At 40.5% G+C, this 18,160-nt stretch overlaps 1 protein-coding gene across 1 annotated transcript; it reads left to right on the top strand.

Moving 5' to 3' along the window:
- Positions 1-1,590: 1,590 nt before the first annotated feature.
- CGA (glycoprotein hormones, alpha polypeptide) lies at positions 1,591-4,207 on the top strand. Its single transcript, XM_006143385.1, has 3 exons — positions 1,591-1,690; positions 3,553-3,737; positions 4,130-4,207. The coding sequence occupies exons 1-3, from the start codon at positions 1,591-1,593 to the stop codon at positions 4,205-4,207; spliced, it is 363 nt and encodes a 120-aa protein (XP_006143447.1).
- Positions 4,208-18,160: the final 13,953 nt, after the last annotated feature.

Here is an 18,160-nt window from a genome sequence, read left to right as displayed (position 1 = left end):
TCTGCCGTGCCCCCGCGGCTTCCGCCAATATCTCTTTAAATGTTCTACATTGTCTTTTTATTGATAATTGATGCTCTATTTCTCCTGTTCCTCATGATTTAAGCACAAGCAATTCATAACGCTTCCACTTAAAAAATGGGGATAAAAATTTGCCTCTTTGATCTTATGTGAGATTTTTCCTGGGACATGTGGAGACATAAACCACTTTCTTGTCTTCCCATTTTCAGATGCAGTGAGGTCAAGGCCTGGATATGGTCAGTTACTCAGCTGACCTTAGACAACCTGACCTCACGCACTCAGAATGCTTAAGTAAAGTTGTAGCTACAGGTATAAGTAAGTCAAGAAGTGCTAAATGCACTAGTTAGAAAACATAAATGGAAAACTTCGATCACAGTTCTCTGCTGTCTGCTTTTGCCACATTGCTGGGTTGGCATTTACTCATTGATAATGAGACTAAGAGCTCACCTACCACCAGTGAATGAAAAGCAGAGGTGACTTTACTTTTCCCTCTGTTCTCCGTCTTGGGAATATGGGAATGAGAAGGTGATTCTCCTCAGATGGTTGTATATTTTAGGTGGTGTATATGTTTACATATGCATATATATGTGTGTGTGTATATATATATATATATATATATATACACACACACATACATACATATATATATTCTTTAGTTATTATCTACTTTAAGTTCCATGCTTTACAAATAAGGAAACTGATGTTTCTTAACAGCTTGATATATTTCAAGAGATGATTTATTGATATTATTATTATTATGCCCAATTCTACCAGTTTTAGTGAAAAATAGAAAGATTCAATTTCCTACCTCTTTCTTTCTTTCTCTTTTTTTTCCTTAGAGAGATTTTTGCTATTGAGTGGTGTGCTCACCAGAGACCCAGAGAAAGACAGAATGTGAAAAATCACCCCCCAGGGGATAACCATGTTGCAATCCCTTCTCCTCTATTCTCTTTTTGGGATTTTGGGTACATATGCATACATGCCCAGCATGAGTTTTAAGCTGTGGATCCGGGGCTCAAACCATGGTTGACTACGTGGGAGTCTAGTGATGTAACTGTTATGCCATCTGCTGGTCCCCCTCCCTCTTTTTTTTTTTTTTTTTGAGAGGTTTTTGCTATAAGGTTGGTTTGTTCACTTGCCAGAAAGACAGAGAGAGACAGAGAGACAGAAAGCAAGAAATCACCCCCCCCCCAGGGAATGGCCACACCGTCATCTCTTCTCCTCTATTCTCAGGATCTTGGGCATGAATGCACATGCTCCCGGTATGAGTTTAAGCCACTGGGTCTGGGCCTCGAACCACGGTTGACTACATGGAAATCCAGCAACACAACCATTATGCCAACTGCTGGTCTCCCCCTACCTCTTTCTTAAAGAGAAGCTTTTTTTTAAAAAAATTTACATGGCTTTAGACTAGTTAGGGAGCTGAAAACCAAAGGATCAAGACATTGATGATGATTAGTAATAATAACATTAAAACTATTGGTTGTATTATGACTTACAAGCCAATTTTAGATTATTATTATTGTTGTTGTTGTTGTCGTTATTTTGCCATATCTGTTTTGCAGGAGAGCCATGGATTACTACAGAAAATATGCAGTTGTCATTTTGGCCACATTGTCTGTGTTTCTGCATATTCTCCACTCCTTTCCTGATGGAGAGTTTTTAATGCACGGTGCGTGACCAAATTTGGATTTAAAATAATTAGGGCAATGCACACATCTAGATGTACCTTAGTAACTTCATTAATTACTTTTCTACCTCCTTCACGTGTGGTAGATCTTCGTTGTTCGTTACATATCTTGGCACTTGTAGACCGTGAATGTACAACTAAGTTAGGTTCAGAGAATGTGCAGTGAAAATGGTATCTTACATATCCATTTAAATAGCCTGTACATTTTCATCTGCAATAGATTCCTTATTATTTATCTGAATTTTGAAGAAGAAAATGCTCCTTATTAATTTATCTCAGTTTTTAAAACAATGTTTCTCCCACAAGATTTGAGAAAATTTTAACATTGTCTTTGTATCGGTTAACAAGTAAGAAAAACAAAGCCATTGTGTAGTAAATTTGTGTTGCTATACTGGTTGAAAGCTTTCATACAGTGGCTGATACAATTCTACCTGCTTCGAAATTTTGAATTACTCTTGATTATGGTTTCTGTCTAGACAAGTGTTAATATTTTAGGTCCAGCCACCATGTGCAGATGCCTTATCTAATATCAGACTTGCTACATTCACCTTCTTAATTCTGACATATTTTTTTCTATCGGCATTTGAAATTTTTATAGGGGGAAACCAATAGCAAATTTTAAAAAGAAATAGCCTTCTGTCTCTGGTTAAAATTCTCTCTCTCTCTTTTTTTTTTTGCTAAAAGTGCATGAGCTTATGAGAGAGGGAGAGAGAGAGAGAGAGAGAGAGGGAGAGAGAGAGAAGAGAAGAAATAGAAATCACCTCTGCTGGGGGGATTGCCATGCTGCAATCCCTTTCCCTTTAGTCTCCTCTCCAGATTTTGGACATGCACACACACATACTGATGTGATTTTCAAACGTCCAGTTTGAGACTCAAATTGTGCCGTTGGCCATGTGGAATCCAGCTACTTTAACCTCCACACAATCTATGGGTCCACAAAAGTCTCTTTTTAGATGAATATGATGTTTTCATCAGTCAAGTTTTATGCTCCCTCTAGACATATTATTATCACTAGGATAGAAAGTCCATTTTTTAAAAGAATTATTTTTATTTAATTTTATTTATTCATTCATTTATTTTCATTTGACCAGACACACACACACACACACACACACACACACACACACACACAGAGAGAGAGAGAGAGAGAGAGAGAGAGAAAGAGAAGAAAGAGAAAGTGAGAAAGTGAGAGAGTAAGCTACCAGGTCACCAGGTCCAAGACTCAAACCCTGGTTGGCCATATGGGAGTGTCCAGTGCTTTAACCACCACGCCACCTGCTGGCCCCAGAAAGTCTATTTATTCTTCATGAGAAAAACAACTGTAACATAGTCCCATGAGTGTCTGCAAAAATTGTTTTCCCACAAACATAATAATAGATATTATATATGAAGTTTAACATATATCCTAAAAGTACTTATTTCCCTTTTACTTTTGATGAAAAAGAAGATGTATCATCATTTTTCATAATAAGGAAAAAGTCATAGATTCTTTCTGAATCTTTTTTTTTTTTTGAGAGATTTTCGTTATAGGGTGCGTGCGCTCGCCAGACAGACAGAGAGAGACATAGAGACAGAAAGCAAGAAATCACCACCCAGGGGGGATGGCCACGCCGCAATCCCTTCTCCTCTTGGGATCTTGGGCACACACGCACACACACCCGGTGTGAGTTTTAAGCCACCGAGTCCGGGACGCGAACTGCGGTCGACTACGTGGGAGTCCAGCGACATAGCCATTACGCTAACTGCTGGTTCCCCTGAATCTTTTTTCATTGAAAAAGATTTGATTGAATGATTTTATTCTTCACCTTTTCTAAAAAACATTTATTATTTATTTTTCCTTGAAGGTTGCCCAGAATGTAAGCTGAAGGAAAACAGATACTTCTCCAAGTTAGGTGCCCCAATTTATCAGTGCATGGGCTGCTGCTTCTCCAGAGCATATCCCACTCCAGCAAGGTCTAAGAAAACAATGTTGGTTCCAAAGAATATCACCTCAGAGGCCACATGCTGTGTGGCCAAAGCATTTTCCAAGGTAAGACCTTAAAGCGTCCCAGGTGCTTTGTAACAGTGTAGCCTGAGAAATGTTCATAGAACACATCCACAGGATTTAATGCCAAGATGTCTAATGACCCATCCTGTGTTGGCTAGTTATACAGGTAGGGGCTGTGCTTGTATTCTTAAAGACTCAGCTTTTGGGTACAGGCTGGATTTATCCACAATGAAGACAACAGTGGTGGAGGGCACATTGGGAGAGCATAGTACCCAATGTATATCTGACCTTCAAAAGTGAAAATATTCCCTGAATAAAGGGCATGAAATGTAGCAAGCCTCTGTTAAGTTGAGTGGACTAAAAACATTTTTAAAAAACATTTTCCAAATCTATCATCATCTATATAATATCCTTTTTTTTCCCTTCCCTTTTAGGCCACAGTAATGGGAAATGCCAAAGTGGAGAACCACACAGAATGCCACTGCAGTACTTGTTATTATCACAAATCTTAAATATTTTGTAAAGGGCCACGTTGAAGCTGCTGATTTCCTGGGATGGAAAATTAAGCTGCTCAGTGTTTATGGCCTTATAAGATAAAACCCTCTTTTCCCATAGCATGCCATTTTAACATTCTTTGAGGGTATATTGCAGCTTTCTTGCCTTCTTCCTTATCTTTCAGTATAATCAGTAGTCTATCTCTTTTCATTTGGATTAAAATATAGCATGTAGTATGCCTATGAAAACGGGGTTCCACTGGAAATAAAGCCTTTTTAATTCATTATTCAACCATTGAATTATATTTCTTTTCTTTAACATAAACCAGTTGCTTTTGGTAGGATTAATTAAACAAAGTGAGCAGCAGATGAGCTGGGAACACATATATTTAGAGTATTGACATTGGAAAACCTTGCTCCAACCAGGCCTTCTAAAAGGAAGCTATGAGACCTTTCAACCAGTGGGCTGGTTATAAGATAATCTATTGGGGTGAGAAAAGAAAATAAGAGAATTTCTATTTCTATTCACTTTTATATTATCCCTTTAAATTTCCATTTTGATGGATTTCTAAAAGCAGATGTATTAGTATGGTAATATATGCACACCATTTATAAATAAATAATTATGCATATATTGGGGATGTTTGATCAGAAACTTTTTATGGATAGAAGTATGTAATCAAAAAAAGGGGTGGGGGAGTTAAAAAGGAGAACACTGCTCACAGATTTGAGAAAGACAAAATCCTGGCTGTCCTGAAGATTTATCTATTTGTCTTATGCTGGGCCACAAAAGGAGGGCATATTACTAGACTCTGGCAACCAAGCTATAATTAAATGATGTCTAAGAGAAGGCATCATTGCCTTCAACTACAATTGAACATCTCTCCCAAATTCCAGAGGTGTCAGGTCTTATACTCCACATTCAGCTCTGCATTGGAATGAACTGATGAACAAAGTATTCACTGAGCACTTACTGTGTGCTAGGTTGAGTACCAAGCACTTTCACTTATTTCATGAAAATGCTTCAGAGTAGTGCCATGCTCCAAAGCCACATTTATTGAGCATTTATCCTTAGAAACATGGGTCTTTACCTTGAGGACAATGGTTTTATACCCATTAAATTATATCGGCCATGGTGAAGATCAAAGCCATTCAAGAATTCTTCTCTTAAATGAGCCTGAAATTCAAAAAAATTATGGTGGTCACAGATAAAGTTTTTAAAAAGAAACTTCAATCATCATCAATTTGTGAAAATTCTATTTCCAAGTGACAAGCCAGTTCCTCAGCAGACAGGTAGACACACCAGGTATCAGAGTAAAAAGTTAAAATCGGTGCATGTTTTTAAGAAACATGAAAATACACTTGAAGATATTAGTTCATTTTTCATTCAATCATTAGGATGTGTTTATTAAATTATTGATACTTTGTTAGATTGTGAGGATTCAGAGATATCAAGATTCTCTGGAAGACTGAGAAAATACAAGTCTTAATCTGGGAGAACAACAGTACTGATCACTGGTTTATTCAAATATTTAACATATGTTCTTTAAGGTTCTACTAGGTATCAAATCTTGAGAGCTTGTTTCAAGAGTCCATTGGGGAACCAGCAATGGCGTAATGGTTACATTGCTGGACTTGCGTGTAGTTGACCATGGTTTGAGTCCTGGACCTGGTGACTTCAAACTCACACCGAGTGTGTGTGTGAGCAGGCCCAAGATCCCACTGGAGGAGAAGGGATTGTGGCATGGCCACTCTGTCCTGGGTGGTGATTTCTCACTTTCTGTCTTCCTGGAGAGCCCGTGTGCCCTATAGCAAAAATCTCTTTAAAATAATGTCCATTAGGATAGAAAAAGCACTGACACATTTGACTGGCATGAACTTGTCCATTTAGGGTCACCCCATTTGACAGAGGAATAGTGAGAGAAGAAGGAGACATGTCCATGGCCATCAGGATCAGCCGAATCAACCCTGGTAAGACTAGGGTGAAATGTTATGGCCATACTTACTCATCTTGTGAGCAGGCATGGGACTGGCCCTGGGAAGGCCATGATGATTAAGACACAGACCCTGCCCTAAAGCAATTCATGTTCAGCCTGGAAGGAACATTAATTTAAGATTATAATCCAGGGAGATACATGCTATGGAACAGGCATGGACTTTGGTGGCATGGGGAGAGGGGTGGCTACCTCAGACCATTGCAGGTTGTCATGGAGGGCTTCCTGGGGCAAGTGATACCTGAGCTGGGTCTAGAACAGAAGCAGATAGCTGGGGCAGAGGTGCATCCTAGTTTGAGAAAACAGCATAAACCTGAAATGGGAAACAGTACGATGGCCACAGAGTTGTAGAAAGTTCAGTGTGACTGGATTACAAGGAGCAGATTGGAGGGCTGAAGCTGTAGAGACAAATAAGCACCTGTCAAGAAGGTCCTGGAATAATATGCAGAGAATGTGGATCTCAGCCAGGTTCATAGCTTCTCAAATTGGAGAGCCTGAGCGTTCCTGAAGCTGCAGGATAAACACACACCATTCTGCAGTATCAATTTTGTTTGAAGACTGAGGGATATGTGATTTTATTTCAAAACAAAAAATGAGCAAATTGTAGAATAAAATACAAAGTTGCAAAACATAAAAAAAAAAAAAAAACTTAAAAAGAAGAAAACCAGCAGCTTAAAAAGAAATTCTATACTGCGGATGAAGCTGTCTAGATCTTGCTTTTCTATTCCTTCCACACTCCATTTCATAGTTCTTGCATTAGGAGTACTTACGTGTAGGAGTATGAGTTCTTTTTGAAAAGAATATGTTCAGCTTTGCAGTTTGGAAAAATCATTCTGGCAGCAAGTAAAGGTTGATTGGAAAAGGTGAGCTACTGGACCGAGGATCACTAGTTGGGACCTTTGGAATTATCTTCTCAAGAGATGGCGATGGCCTACTGGTAGCGGGGATAAGAGGAAGACACAGATGTGAGAGGCATAAGGAAGAGACAGACGTGTCTGTGGGTATGACTTCTGGTCTTCTGGATGGCTGTGGATGACTGCGGCAATAGCTGGGAAAGGGAAAGGTCTGTGTGCTAGCACAGAAGGGACATGATGAGTTCAGTTTGGGACCCACTGAGTTGAAGTATTTAAGGAATACGAGGTGAGCACAGTTTTCCAGTCAATGAGTATGGTGCTATGAGTTTAGGAAAAAACCTCAGCATGGAGGTACAGGTCAGAGGGTCATCAGCAGTTGGTGGATTCAGAACCGCAGGGTGAGTAGGATTGCTTTAGGAGAGTGAGAATGTGACGTGGGGAAGAACAGATGCTGGACCACCAAGGGTAGATTCTGGATAAGCCTGTCTGAAAAAATAGTCATTACGGTTTTGGGGATAATCAAGTTAAAAGCTCTGTGCTCTACAGAAAATACTATAATATCAGATACAGAAGCAGAGAGGAGGAAGACAGGTGGGCATGGAAACTAACAATTTTGTTCCAAGCCCATCTGTCAAAAATACCTGAAAGAAATACTGAATGCAGAGTAAGCATGTCTGAGGGGTACTTCTGTAAACAAAAAACCAAGGGACCAGCAAACGGCATAATGGTTTTGCCATTGGACTCCCACATAGTTCACTGCGGTTCAAGTCTTGGACCTGATGGCTTAACACTCACACTAGGCACGGATGTGTGTTTGCCCAAGATTCTGAAAGAATGAAGGAGAAGGGATTGCTGTGTAACCATCCCCAAGCAGTGATTTCTTGCTTTCTGTCTCTCTGGTAAGTGCACATGCCATATAACAAAAATCTCTCTTTAAAAACAAACAAAACCTCCAAACAAACAAACAAAAACAAAACAAAACAAAACAAACAGCAAAACTCCATCTTCACTTCAGTCAAAGAACAACCCCAAATTCTCTCCTTTGAGAATCCTTTGGCTCAAATATGGTATCCCGAGCCCATCAGTCCCTTCCTCCTACCTCCCTCCCTTTTTTCCCTCCTTCCTTCCTTTCTTCCTTCCTCTCTTCCTCTCATGTTTATTAATTTATTTCTTCCACATGCGAGAAAGACAGAGGATGGCATCCTCAACAGGATCCTCTTGCTATGATCCACTTCTAATCTCAGTCCTGCTCCGTTCTCTCTGTACTGAGAGCTTGGGAGAGGCCCTGAACCCTGGTAACCAGAGAGAGAGAAGTATCTGGCAGGATGTTAAAAGGATAAAACAAATAAGCAAGACTTCATACTACTTCTACTTCATAGTTGTGTCAAGATTTGACCTTCAACAGATACTCCAAAGTGGTTATGAGGACATCCCTCACTGATGATCAGAATTCAAGGAGAAGGTCATTAAAACAGGGATGGCACCAGTCCTTCAGCCTGTCTCTGCAGAGTGAGAGAAAAAGGTCCAAAAAGATAAGGGAAAAAGGGAAGGGAGGACAAAGAAGAATGAAGCTGCAGAGAAAGAAGGGGGAGAAAAAAATGTCAGAGGGGAGGGAGACAAGAAGGGCTGCTGGAGGAGTCTGTAGCCTCAGAGGTGTCAGAGCAGGATTAAAGCAGAAAGTAAAAGCCAGGACGCTATTCACTTTCAACCCCCCTTGTCCGCATATTGGAATCTAAATAATCAACTGTAGTTAAGACCTCAAGCTTCCATAGCTCTAGGCAAGAACAGCACCTTGAGTAAGTGGCTTTACAATCAAATGGCCCAGAAAAGGGACTTTCACTTTAGGCAGAGGCAGAGGCAGAGGCAGAGGGAGCTGGATATTCATCAGCCTTTACCACCTGGCTGGGCAACTTTGAGTAAAATGCAAACTGTGAACTTTTCCGTGGCAGCCGCTCCCAAGCATCATCTTTTTAAAAGACAACACATCCGACAGAGGTGATGTGGCCATTGACACCTCAAGATAAGTTAGTTTAAAAGACCACCAGTTCACTTTGCATTATCTCATCATCTTAATATGACTGCTGTTACATTTTAGAGAGACACAATGTCTTAAATTCTTGACAATTTTAGTGGATATCTGAGATTCTGAATGTTGATGTCTTAATTATTCTTGTAGTACTTGGGGGGGGGTGCGGGTAGTTCCCAGAAAAAATGTTGCTCTAAATACAATTTTATTTTGTTATTTTTATCACTATGGGGAAACTAGAAGGGATGTACACAATCTGGTAAAGAACAGGAAGGTAAAACCAAAGAAAACATGTAGATGAGCATGAAGCTGACATGAAAAAATTGGTTATGACCACAAACCTCAATAGGACCAGAGATGTCCAGTCATTTAAAAAAAAAAAAAAAGAAAGAAAAAACAAAAAAGAACAAAAAAAAAACCCGACATCAAGTCAGTTGACATTAGTACAGCATGTTTACTTTCTTAGCGCTCTTTCAACGAGTCACACTTAGTCAGGACATGCGGCACCATCTCCACCTGCCAATTGCATGAATACAGAAGATACAAAAAGCTTTGGTTGCCCAGGGACTGAGAATATGTGGAAACCTGGACATCTCCAGTTTTGTACTGCTTTTTTCAAATTCAATTTTCCCCCACAGGTGTAAAGTTTTTGATTTACCTACTGCTGTAGTTCTAATGCCCTCCTCCCTCATTTATGAATTGTGACTTGATGGTGTTATAAAGGTGTTAAGTGAAAACTTAATCCTTCAGTGGTGTCCCAGGGTAGGGCCTTTGGGTGTGATAAGGTCATTCGGTCAGGGCCCCAATGATTGAGTTCTGGTGGGTTTAGAAGCAGAGAGAAAGAGACTAGAACAAGAGAAACTCACTCATGGTTACTGAACATGATCTTCTCTGCTAAAAGTTCCATCTTTAACTATTTTGTGATGCTTTTAGACTGTCCAGTCACCAAAACTGGTGCAAATAAGCCTTTTTGCATTTTTTTATACTTTTTGCACTTTTGCAAATAACCCCCCATTTTCTTTATAACACACCCCGTCTGAGGTATTCTGGTAGCAACTCAAAAATAGACTAAAACGCCTAAAAATTCCTACCTCTCCTTGGACACCGAGCAGAGCTCTGTTGGAGATTTGCTCAGGTTGAAATGCCATCATATTAAAAGAAATGAAATATTGGAACCAGCAGTTGGTGTAATGGCTATGTTGCTGGACTCTTTATGGAGTCGACCATGGTTTGAGTCCCAGACCCAGTAGTTTAACCTCACACCAGGTGCATGTGCGTGTGTGCCCAAGATCCCAAGAGGAGAATAGAGGAGAAGGGACTGTGGCGTGGCCATCCCTCTGGGGGGGAGGGTGATTTCTTGCTTTCTGTCTCTCTAGTGAGTGCATGCATCCTATAGCAAAAACCGCTAAAAAAAAAAAAGAAAGAAAGAAATCTGAACTGTGAAATGTCTGCTGATTTTTATGGGAGGTTGCAACTTTAGCCTCAGCTTTATGCTCCTCTTGACTTACTCATCACCTCCTTCAGACACTTGTGTTTTGAATTTAATTAGTACCTCGCAGATATCCCAGCTCTCAGGAGGAGAAACACAGATTCCACTGTTCTAGTAGGATTTTCATGTCCCCCTATTCACCAGGTGTAGAGATTTTTGCTATAGGAAGCATGTACTCACTAGGAGACAGAGACAGAGAGACAGAAAGCAAGAAATCACCTCCAGGGAGAATGGCCATGCCTCAGTCCCTTCTCCTCCATTCTCCTCTCAGGATTTTGGGCATGTACACACATGTGCCCAGCATGAGTTTTAAGTTGCTGGGTCTAAGACTCGAACCATGGTTGACTACATGGGAATCCAGTGATGTAAGCATTACACCATCTGCTGGTCCCTGGAGCTGTAAATACTAAATGTTACTTTCACAAAGAAGTTAAGCTGGGTCGGAGTTTTCTGGTAGCAAAGAGAAAAGTTAATTATTGCTTCAAACTTCAAAATGGGAAACATAAAAAGGAAATGGCTATTAGATTTTTTAAATGAATTCCGCTTCTAAGCCCCTCCAAAAAATATTTGTTCTGAAAAGTACTTTACTATTAAGCCTGAATTCCAGGACTTACCCCAGGACTTTAAAGCTGGGGGTTTGGGAAGAGGGAAGAGGTAAATGGCGGCCAGGAGAAGAGCTACTAAAGAGGTAGCAAAAAGCTTGGCACAAAATCAGACATTTGTAAGAACGTTTCCGAAGAAGACATTCTGTTATTTTAAAGCTGTTTCCATTAATGGGATGTTACCAGAAAGTAGGATAGTGAAATGGGAAACACTAAAATGGCATCAATTTTTTTTTCTAAATGATCCCGATCAGAAAGTGTGTTTGAATTAGTCACTTATTTAGTTGTAAATTGCCTGTGAACAGTGATTAATTCTCAACTCAGTTGACAATAAGTAGGATTTCAGTATGCGCAAATTTACTTTGATGCACTTTTTAAAAATCGTTTACAACTCATGTTGAGGATAATTAGACCAAGCTGACATTAAGACTGGGTGTGGGAAGCAGAGATGAACTGGGAGGCAGAACAGAAGTAATGGTTTGCCCATGAGGACTTCAGAGGGTTTAATGCAGAAGAAGAAATAGAACCTAGGCTTGACCTAGAAGCATAGCACATCTTTGTGAGAGGATAGAGGAAACAAGGTAGGCTGTAGGTTGCTGGAAGGTGCCTGAATTCAAGTTATGGTGGGAGGAACTAAAGCCTAGTAACTTTGAGTGTTAGGCAGTGCAATATTTTTAACTGTCTAAATTAAGTTAGGGTTACTCTGCAGTTATTCTAGTGACCATGGGTCAGTGACCACAATCTGATGTGGAAGAGAGTCAAAATATCAGAGATGCACTCACCAGTTGGTTGGGCAGAGTGGCCTCAGAATGTGCTCCCTGTGGTTCCTGAAGCTGAAGACAGTGCTCACCACAGCTCCGTGAAGCCGAGCTTGGCCAAAGAGAACCTTCCCAAGAGCCGACTGATGTATTTCATGAGTTCTCTGTGAGCTCACTGCTGCCCCTTGTGGATAAGGGAGCTGTGGAGCTTCTGGAAGTTAGGTGAGGCTGTGAAGTGTACTTTCCTTGGGATGCCTGTCAGGGTGGGTCTACCTCACTGGCACATTTGTCCTTATTTGTCTGTTCATTTGCTTCTGATATGATGTTTCAGTAGCATCCAACTAGCTGTGGGGTGAGAGGGTGAGTGCATGTGCACACGGCAAATCATAGCTTGAACATTATTTGAAATATCTGGGAAGCTAAAGTTAAATTTCAAATTCACTACCATTACAAGAATATCAACATTACATTTGTCAATGAGAAAAAAAAATCAATAGGTCCTTTATATATAAAGTATTGTAAAGTTTCGAATGATAGTGACATAATGGGTTTAGATTTTTTTTTTTTTCCTGGCAGTTACTATCAAAAATTTAAAGAGATTGTGGGGCCAGCAGGTGGTGTGATGGTTAAGGCACTGGATTTGCACATGGCCAACTACGTGGTTCAAGTCCCAAACCTGGTAGCTTAAAACTCATTCATGCTGGGCACACGTATGTGCCAGCCTAAGAGGAGAGCGGAGGAGAGGGATTGTGGCATGGTCATCTCCCAGCTCCATTTCTTACTTTCCTTCTTTCTGTATCTTTCTGTTGAGCACACATGACTTACGGGCAAAACATAAAAATGAATAAATAAATAAATAAAAACAATTTGAAGAGATTGTTACTAAAAAGTCTTGCTGATGAATTTCATGTAGCCATTTTAATAAAAAACAAAACTTGACAAAAAGCTATCAAGAAAAAAAATAACCTCAAATGTATCATGGATTATCTGAAAATTTTTTGTTTGAAACTTTTAGACAAAATTGAAAGTGTGTATTTTTTTCCAAAGAAAAAGTTTTTCTTTATGAAGTCCCATATGCACATCCCCAAATCCCTTCCAGTCATCCCCCCTTTGTTTTCTATGTGCCATGACATGAAAGGTGGAGAAGAATTGGCTAGGGGACCAGATAAACAAAAAAGTCTCAAAAAACAAACAAAATCCTTTGTGTTTGATTTACCATTTTTAACAAAAGTATCTATTGAACTTTCAGGAAAGGGAAATCCTGAAAAATATTGAGCAAGCAAAGGATGGAAAATAGAATTAATTATCTGGTAATCTCTTATTACTAATTTAAGATGTGTAAAATGCCATTAAAATGATCTTATTTGACTTTCTGTCTTCATTGTTTACATTATTGAACAGAAAAAATATTTATAAGCACATTCATAGGCTTATTCTGCCAAGTCCATTCTCCCTCCTGTGATCAGGAGAAGGGTCACTACTTATTTATTTATTTGTTTTCGAGTCTATGGCAATCAAGAGGGGAGACAGCTGGACCTCTGTTCTATCCTAATTGGCCTCTAGTCCCCCAGAAGCATGGAGGGAAGAGAAAGAAACGAGGCAAAGTCGTGGCAAAGAACCAGGGAAGTCGGGCAGCTTTGAGTCTCTGACTGGGCATTTCAAGAATTCCCCTTTCAAAGAATTCTACTCCATGCCTTTGAAGAAATTCAGTATCAATTCCACAGTTTTCCTAAGGGCACCAGTCAGTTGCATAAATCTTTGAAGTTTTCAGACTCTTTTATCTCAGATGTCAGAAAGGTAAATCTATGACTATATTTTAGAATAGAAGCAACATATTTTTACCTTTAAGTTTGACCTAATTTTAACAAAAACAGAAGAATAAGTAGGACTGGTAGCTAGCATAGTGGTTACGTCACTGTACTCCTACATGGCTGACTATGGTTCGTGTCCCAGACCTGCTGGCTTGAAAATCACTCCGGTATGTGTGTGTGTGTGTGTGTGTGTGTGTGTGTGTGTGTGTGTATGCCCAAAATTCCAGGGGAGAATGGGGAAGGGATTGTGGCATGGTCATCCCCCTGGGGGGTGATTTCTCACTTTCCCTCTCACTGTGTCTGTCTTTCTCTCTGGTGAATACATGTGCCCTAAGGCAAAAACCAATTAAAAAAAAGAATGATAGCATCAATTTGTTGTAAAAGTTGGAGTCAGGGGAACCAGCAGTTAGCGTAATGGCTATGTCACTGGACTCCCACGTAGTCGACCGTGGTTCGCATCCCTGACCCGGTGGCTTAAAACTCACGCCAGGCGCATGTGCGTGCGTGCCCAAGATCCCGAGAGGAGAATGGAGGAGAAGGGATTGCGGCGTGACCATCCCCCCTGGGGGGTGATTTCTCGCTTTCTGTCTCTATGTCTCTCTGTCTGTCTGGCGAGCGCACGCGCCCTATAGCAAAAATCTCTCCCCCCAAAAAAAGGTGGAGTCAAGGAGACCTTCTTAGAGACTGGGGATCCCACATTGAGAACATGAAAATCTCCTTTTCTGTGAACTCATTTCTGAAATTCTCTGGGTTGCCCTAGACCCTCTTTAATTCCAAATGCCTCCTTTGTTTTTCAGAATTATTCTTTGGGAAGGGTGAGGAGCCTGAAAATTCAGGAGAGTTGTGGATTAAAGTTCTATTACAAAAAGATTATAAATGTATGATCAAGACAGTTTAGAAGGGGCATTAACAATCTGCTGTGTATTTCTAGAATGCTCTATAATAGTATTTCTTTACTTTCCCCCCAGTCACAACTCACTTGAAGAATTCTGTACATCCAGACTAATCGCAGACACTCATTGCAGCTTGGAAGGAGTTAGTGTCATTGGGGCTCCAAAGGGGGTTCTGATACCCTCTCTATGACGGTACGTCCTCTTTCATGCCTGTTCTCATACTCACAGGTAAAAGACCAGCAGGTAACTTAAAACTGTTTTGTCCATTTTTAGCGGCCTTTTCCCAAGGTTTCTAATCAGTCTGTTCCAAGGTTTGAGCAAGAAACGGGTGGAACATTTTCAGAGTAAAACACTTTATTTTTTAATTTCTTATTTACACTTAACTATTGCACATCTTCATGTGATACTCATGGATTTTCGAAGCATACAAACAGTGACTACTTTATTTGAAAAGCTAAAATGAAATCTTCAGATTAGAAACTTCTTCTGATAGAGGCTTATCTTAAAGGCATTTTCTAAAAACGTCCTTGGCTGAGAGGGCGAGAGAAATTGGGATGCGGTCATGCTTCAGCTGTTTCTGAACTTTTAACCCTGCTAAATGTACATTCTTCCCAAGAAAAGATTGTAATACCTCTAAACTATTTGTCACCCCACCTTGTGATGTGCACTTTCTAAGAACACACAGACCATAAAGCTAACAATCCAGATGTCATGCTTTCCCTGGACCCCCCACCCCGCTAGATCCCAGGAAGACACTAAACTATATCCCCTGAGTTACCCAGTCCTCTTCCTGCAAGACATCTTGTTAACTATTTTGCACCAATGTAAATCTTGGCAAACAACTGATATAATCTCCCCATCCCACTGTGTTGTTTGCCTTTAAAATAATAGCTGTTTAAAAACCATTAGGTCCCAGAGCACTGTGCCTCCCAGGTTACAACTCTAACCAGCCCAAGTAAACGCCTCTGCTTTATTACATCCTGTGCCCCCTTTCATAAGGGTGGATATACACACAGAGATGGTAAATGTGCAGCCCAAAGTGATCATGTTACATATGCTGTTTTAGTAAAAAAAATTACCATTCAGTTTTACTTGGGTTTAACCTAAGTAAAAGAAATGTAATTGTTGAATTTCAAATATGTGCGTGGTAGACAGAATAGTTTTAAGACGATGACTCAATTTTGGTTAAGAGATGGGCACAGAGATCTGCCTGGGTGGGGCAGGAGGTTGAGGCAGGAGCAACTTTGCAGAGGTGGTAACGTGTAAGCTTTTGGGTTTTGATCCTTAACATGATTTCAAAGGCAGAGAAGATAGCCCCAGGACATTCCAGTCAGAGGCAGCAGCTTGTCTAGGAGCTCTGAGGCGTGATACCGCCTGGCCTGAACGACAGTCCAGTCTTCTGGCACATAGTTCAGTGCGGTGGGCTGGGACCTGTGGAAGCCGTGCTAAAGTTCATAGATGAGGGAATCAAACGGCCAATGGCACACCTACGTTTTATTGTGACTTCTGTGACACATGTCTCACCCATGATTCTCCATCTGTGAGAAAGACAACTGCAGTGGTAGGAAACAAAAAGAATGTGAAAGACTATGATCAGAATTGAATGGAAGAGCATCCACAGAGCCTGACTGATTGAAAAAAAAAAGATGCATTTCAACAAGGGAAGATACTCCTACTTCATTCTCTGCTCCTCCCCTACAGCAGCGATAATCTCATCTTCCCTAAGTCTCCTGGGTCCTCTTTGCCCTGGCATGGTGCCAGGACCCCATGTGGGAGGCCCTCCCATGATGCCTATGATGGGCCCTCCTCCTCCTGAGATGATACCAGTAGGACCTGCTCCAGGAATGAGGTCACCAGTGGGAGGCCACCTGCCCGAGATGGCAGGGCCCCCAAAGATGATACCTCTCACCCATCTCTTGATGGTGCCTACTCGGCCAGGACTGACTCAGCCAGACAGATAGGGATGAAAGGGAGGCCTTTATATGTCAGTTTTATATGAACGTGTTCTACTTCACCAGGTTATCATGGTGCTATTACTGGGTGTTTTCTAACAGCCCAACAAAAAAGGCTTTCTCTCTCTTCCTATTAAAAAAGAAAAAAAAGAAAGAAACAAAGGAAAAAGGAGCAGTTTTGGAGGAGAGAAGGGGACAAAAAAGTGCACTTTTCATTTGTATTGTGAAATATCAAAATAGAATTGGCAATTTTTTTAGTTAAAAAATTAATAGGTGAGGATAAAAAAGGAGCTCATCTGCCACTCTAAGGGAACTTTCGCTCTTAATATATGTAAGAGGATTGGTAGAAAGAATTATCCATTATTTTTAAGTCAGTGAAGAAAGTCAGTTAAACTACTTCCATGCTTTTTCATCAAGATTCCTGTGACATATGCTTCCTTGACTCATTAAAGATTTATCTAACATAGTTTTCTATGTTTATTAGAGCAGAAAATGAATGTTATTTAAGTCAGCCAGCTTGTTGCCCCTTTGCCTTAATTTTTAGGAGACTCACAACCAGGCATAGGCTAATTCAATGCCTTCCTGGTTTCCGAGAGTCCAGCTGCTGATGGATTTAAAGATTTCAACCTCGGGACCAGTAGTTAGCGTAATGGCTATGTCGCTGGACTCCCATGTAGTCGACTGCGGTTTGCGTCCCAGACCTGGTGGCTTAAAACTGATGCCGGGCATGTGTGCATGTGTGCCCAAGATCCTGAGAGGAGAATGGAGTAGAAGGGATTGTGGTGTGGTCATCCCCACTGGGGGGCGACTTCTCATTTTCTGTCTCTCTGTCTCTCTCTGTCTGTCTGGTGAGTGCATGCGCCCTATAGTGAAAACCTCTCAAAAAAAAAAAAAAAAAAAAAAAGGGGTTTCAACCCTTTTTAAAAAAAAAAAAAAAAAAAAGGGATTTCAACCTCTTCTTATTCTTAGTAACCACATTCTCCCATCCACCCTTACACCATGGTGGACTTCTGCATATTGACCCCTAAGTACAGGACATGTTCTTCCAGGAAAATTGGACTGCTATACACAATTCAGAAAGTAACTTTGACATGTAGGATTTAATGATTACTTATCTGGCTGCAAGTAATGGGAAATTAATACTGGTTAGGAAACTCCTAGACACCGTTTCAGCTCTGATAATGACTGTCTCTGTGGTGTGGGTGTGTGGTGGTCTAACTCAGTTTCCCCATTTAAATGAATAGGGCTACATTAGTAATTTCAAATTCTACTAGAGGACAGAGGGCAGAATTCCCTGTTTCTTTAAGGAAACTTTATGACTGTGCTTTCTAATTTTTTTTTTTAAAAAAGCCATATATTTACCCAGGACTCCAAAAATTGCAGAGGTTTGTGCCCAACCTCAGGACCAATGGATCAGAATCCCTGGTGCTTGAGCCCAAGCAGATAAGTGCTTTCAAAGTATATGGTTGTTCTAATGTGCCTCTTTGACTGAGAACTGCTGCCTCGGATGATTTTCAAAGCCCTGTTTAGTTTTGGTATAAGAGCTCAAATAAGAGTGGGGACCAGTGACATCTATTTGTGCTTTCAAAATT

Source organism: Tupaia chinensis, unplaced genomic scaffold, assembly GCF_000334495.1.
Source record: "Tupaia chinensis unplaced genomic scaffold, TupChi_1.0 Scaffold000097_1, whole genome shotgun sequence".
Classification (NCBI taxonomy): domain Eukaryota; kingdom Metazoa; phylum Chordata; class Mammalia; order Scandentia; family Tupaiidae; genus Tupaia; species Tupaia belangeri.
Note: the sequence above shows the minus strand (reverse complement) of the source record. Positions and strands in the feature narration are given on the sequence as shown.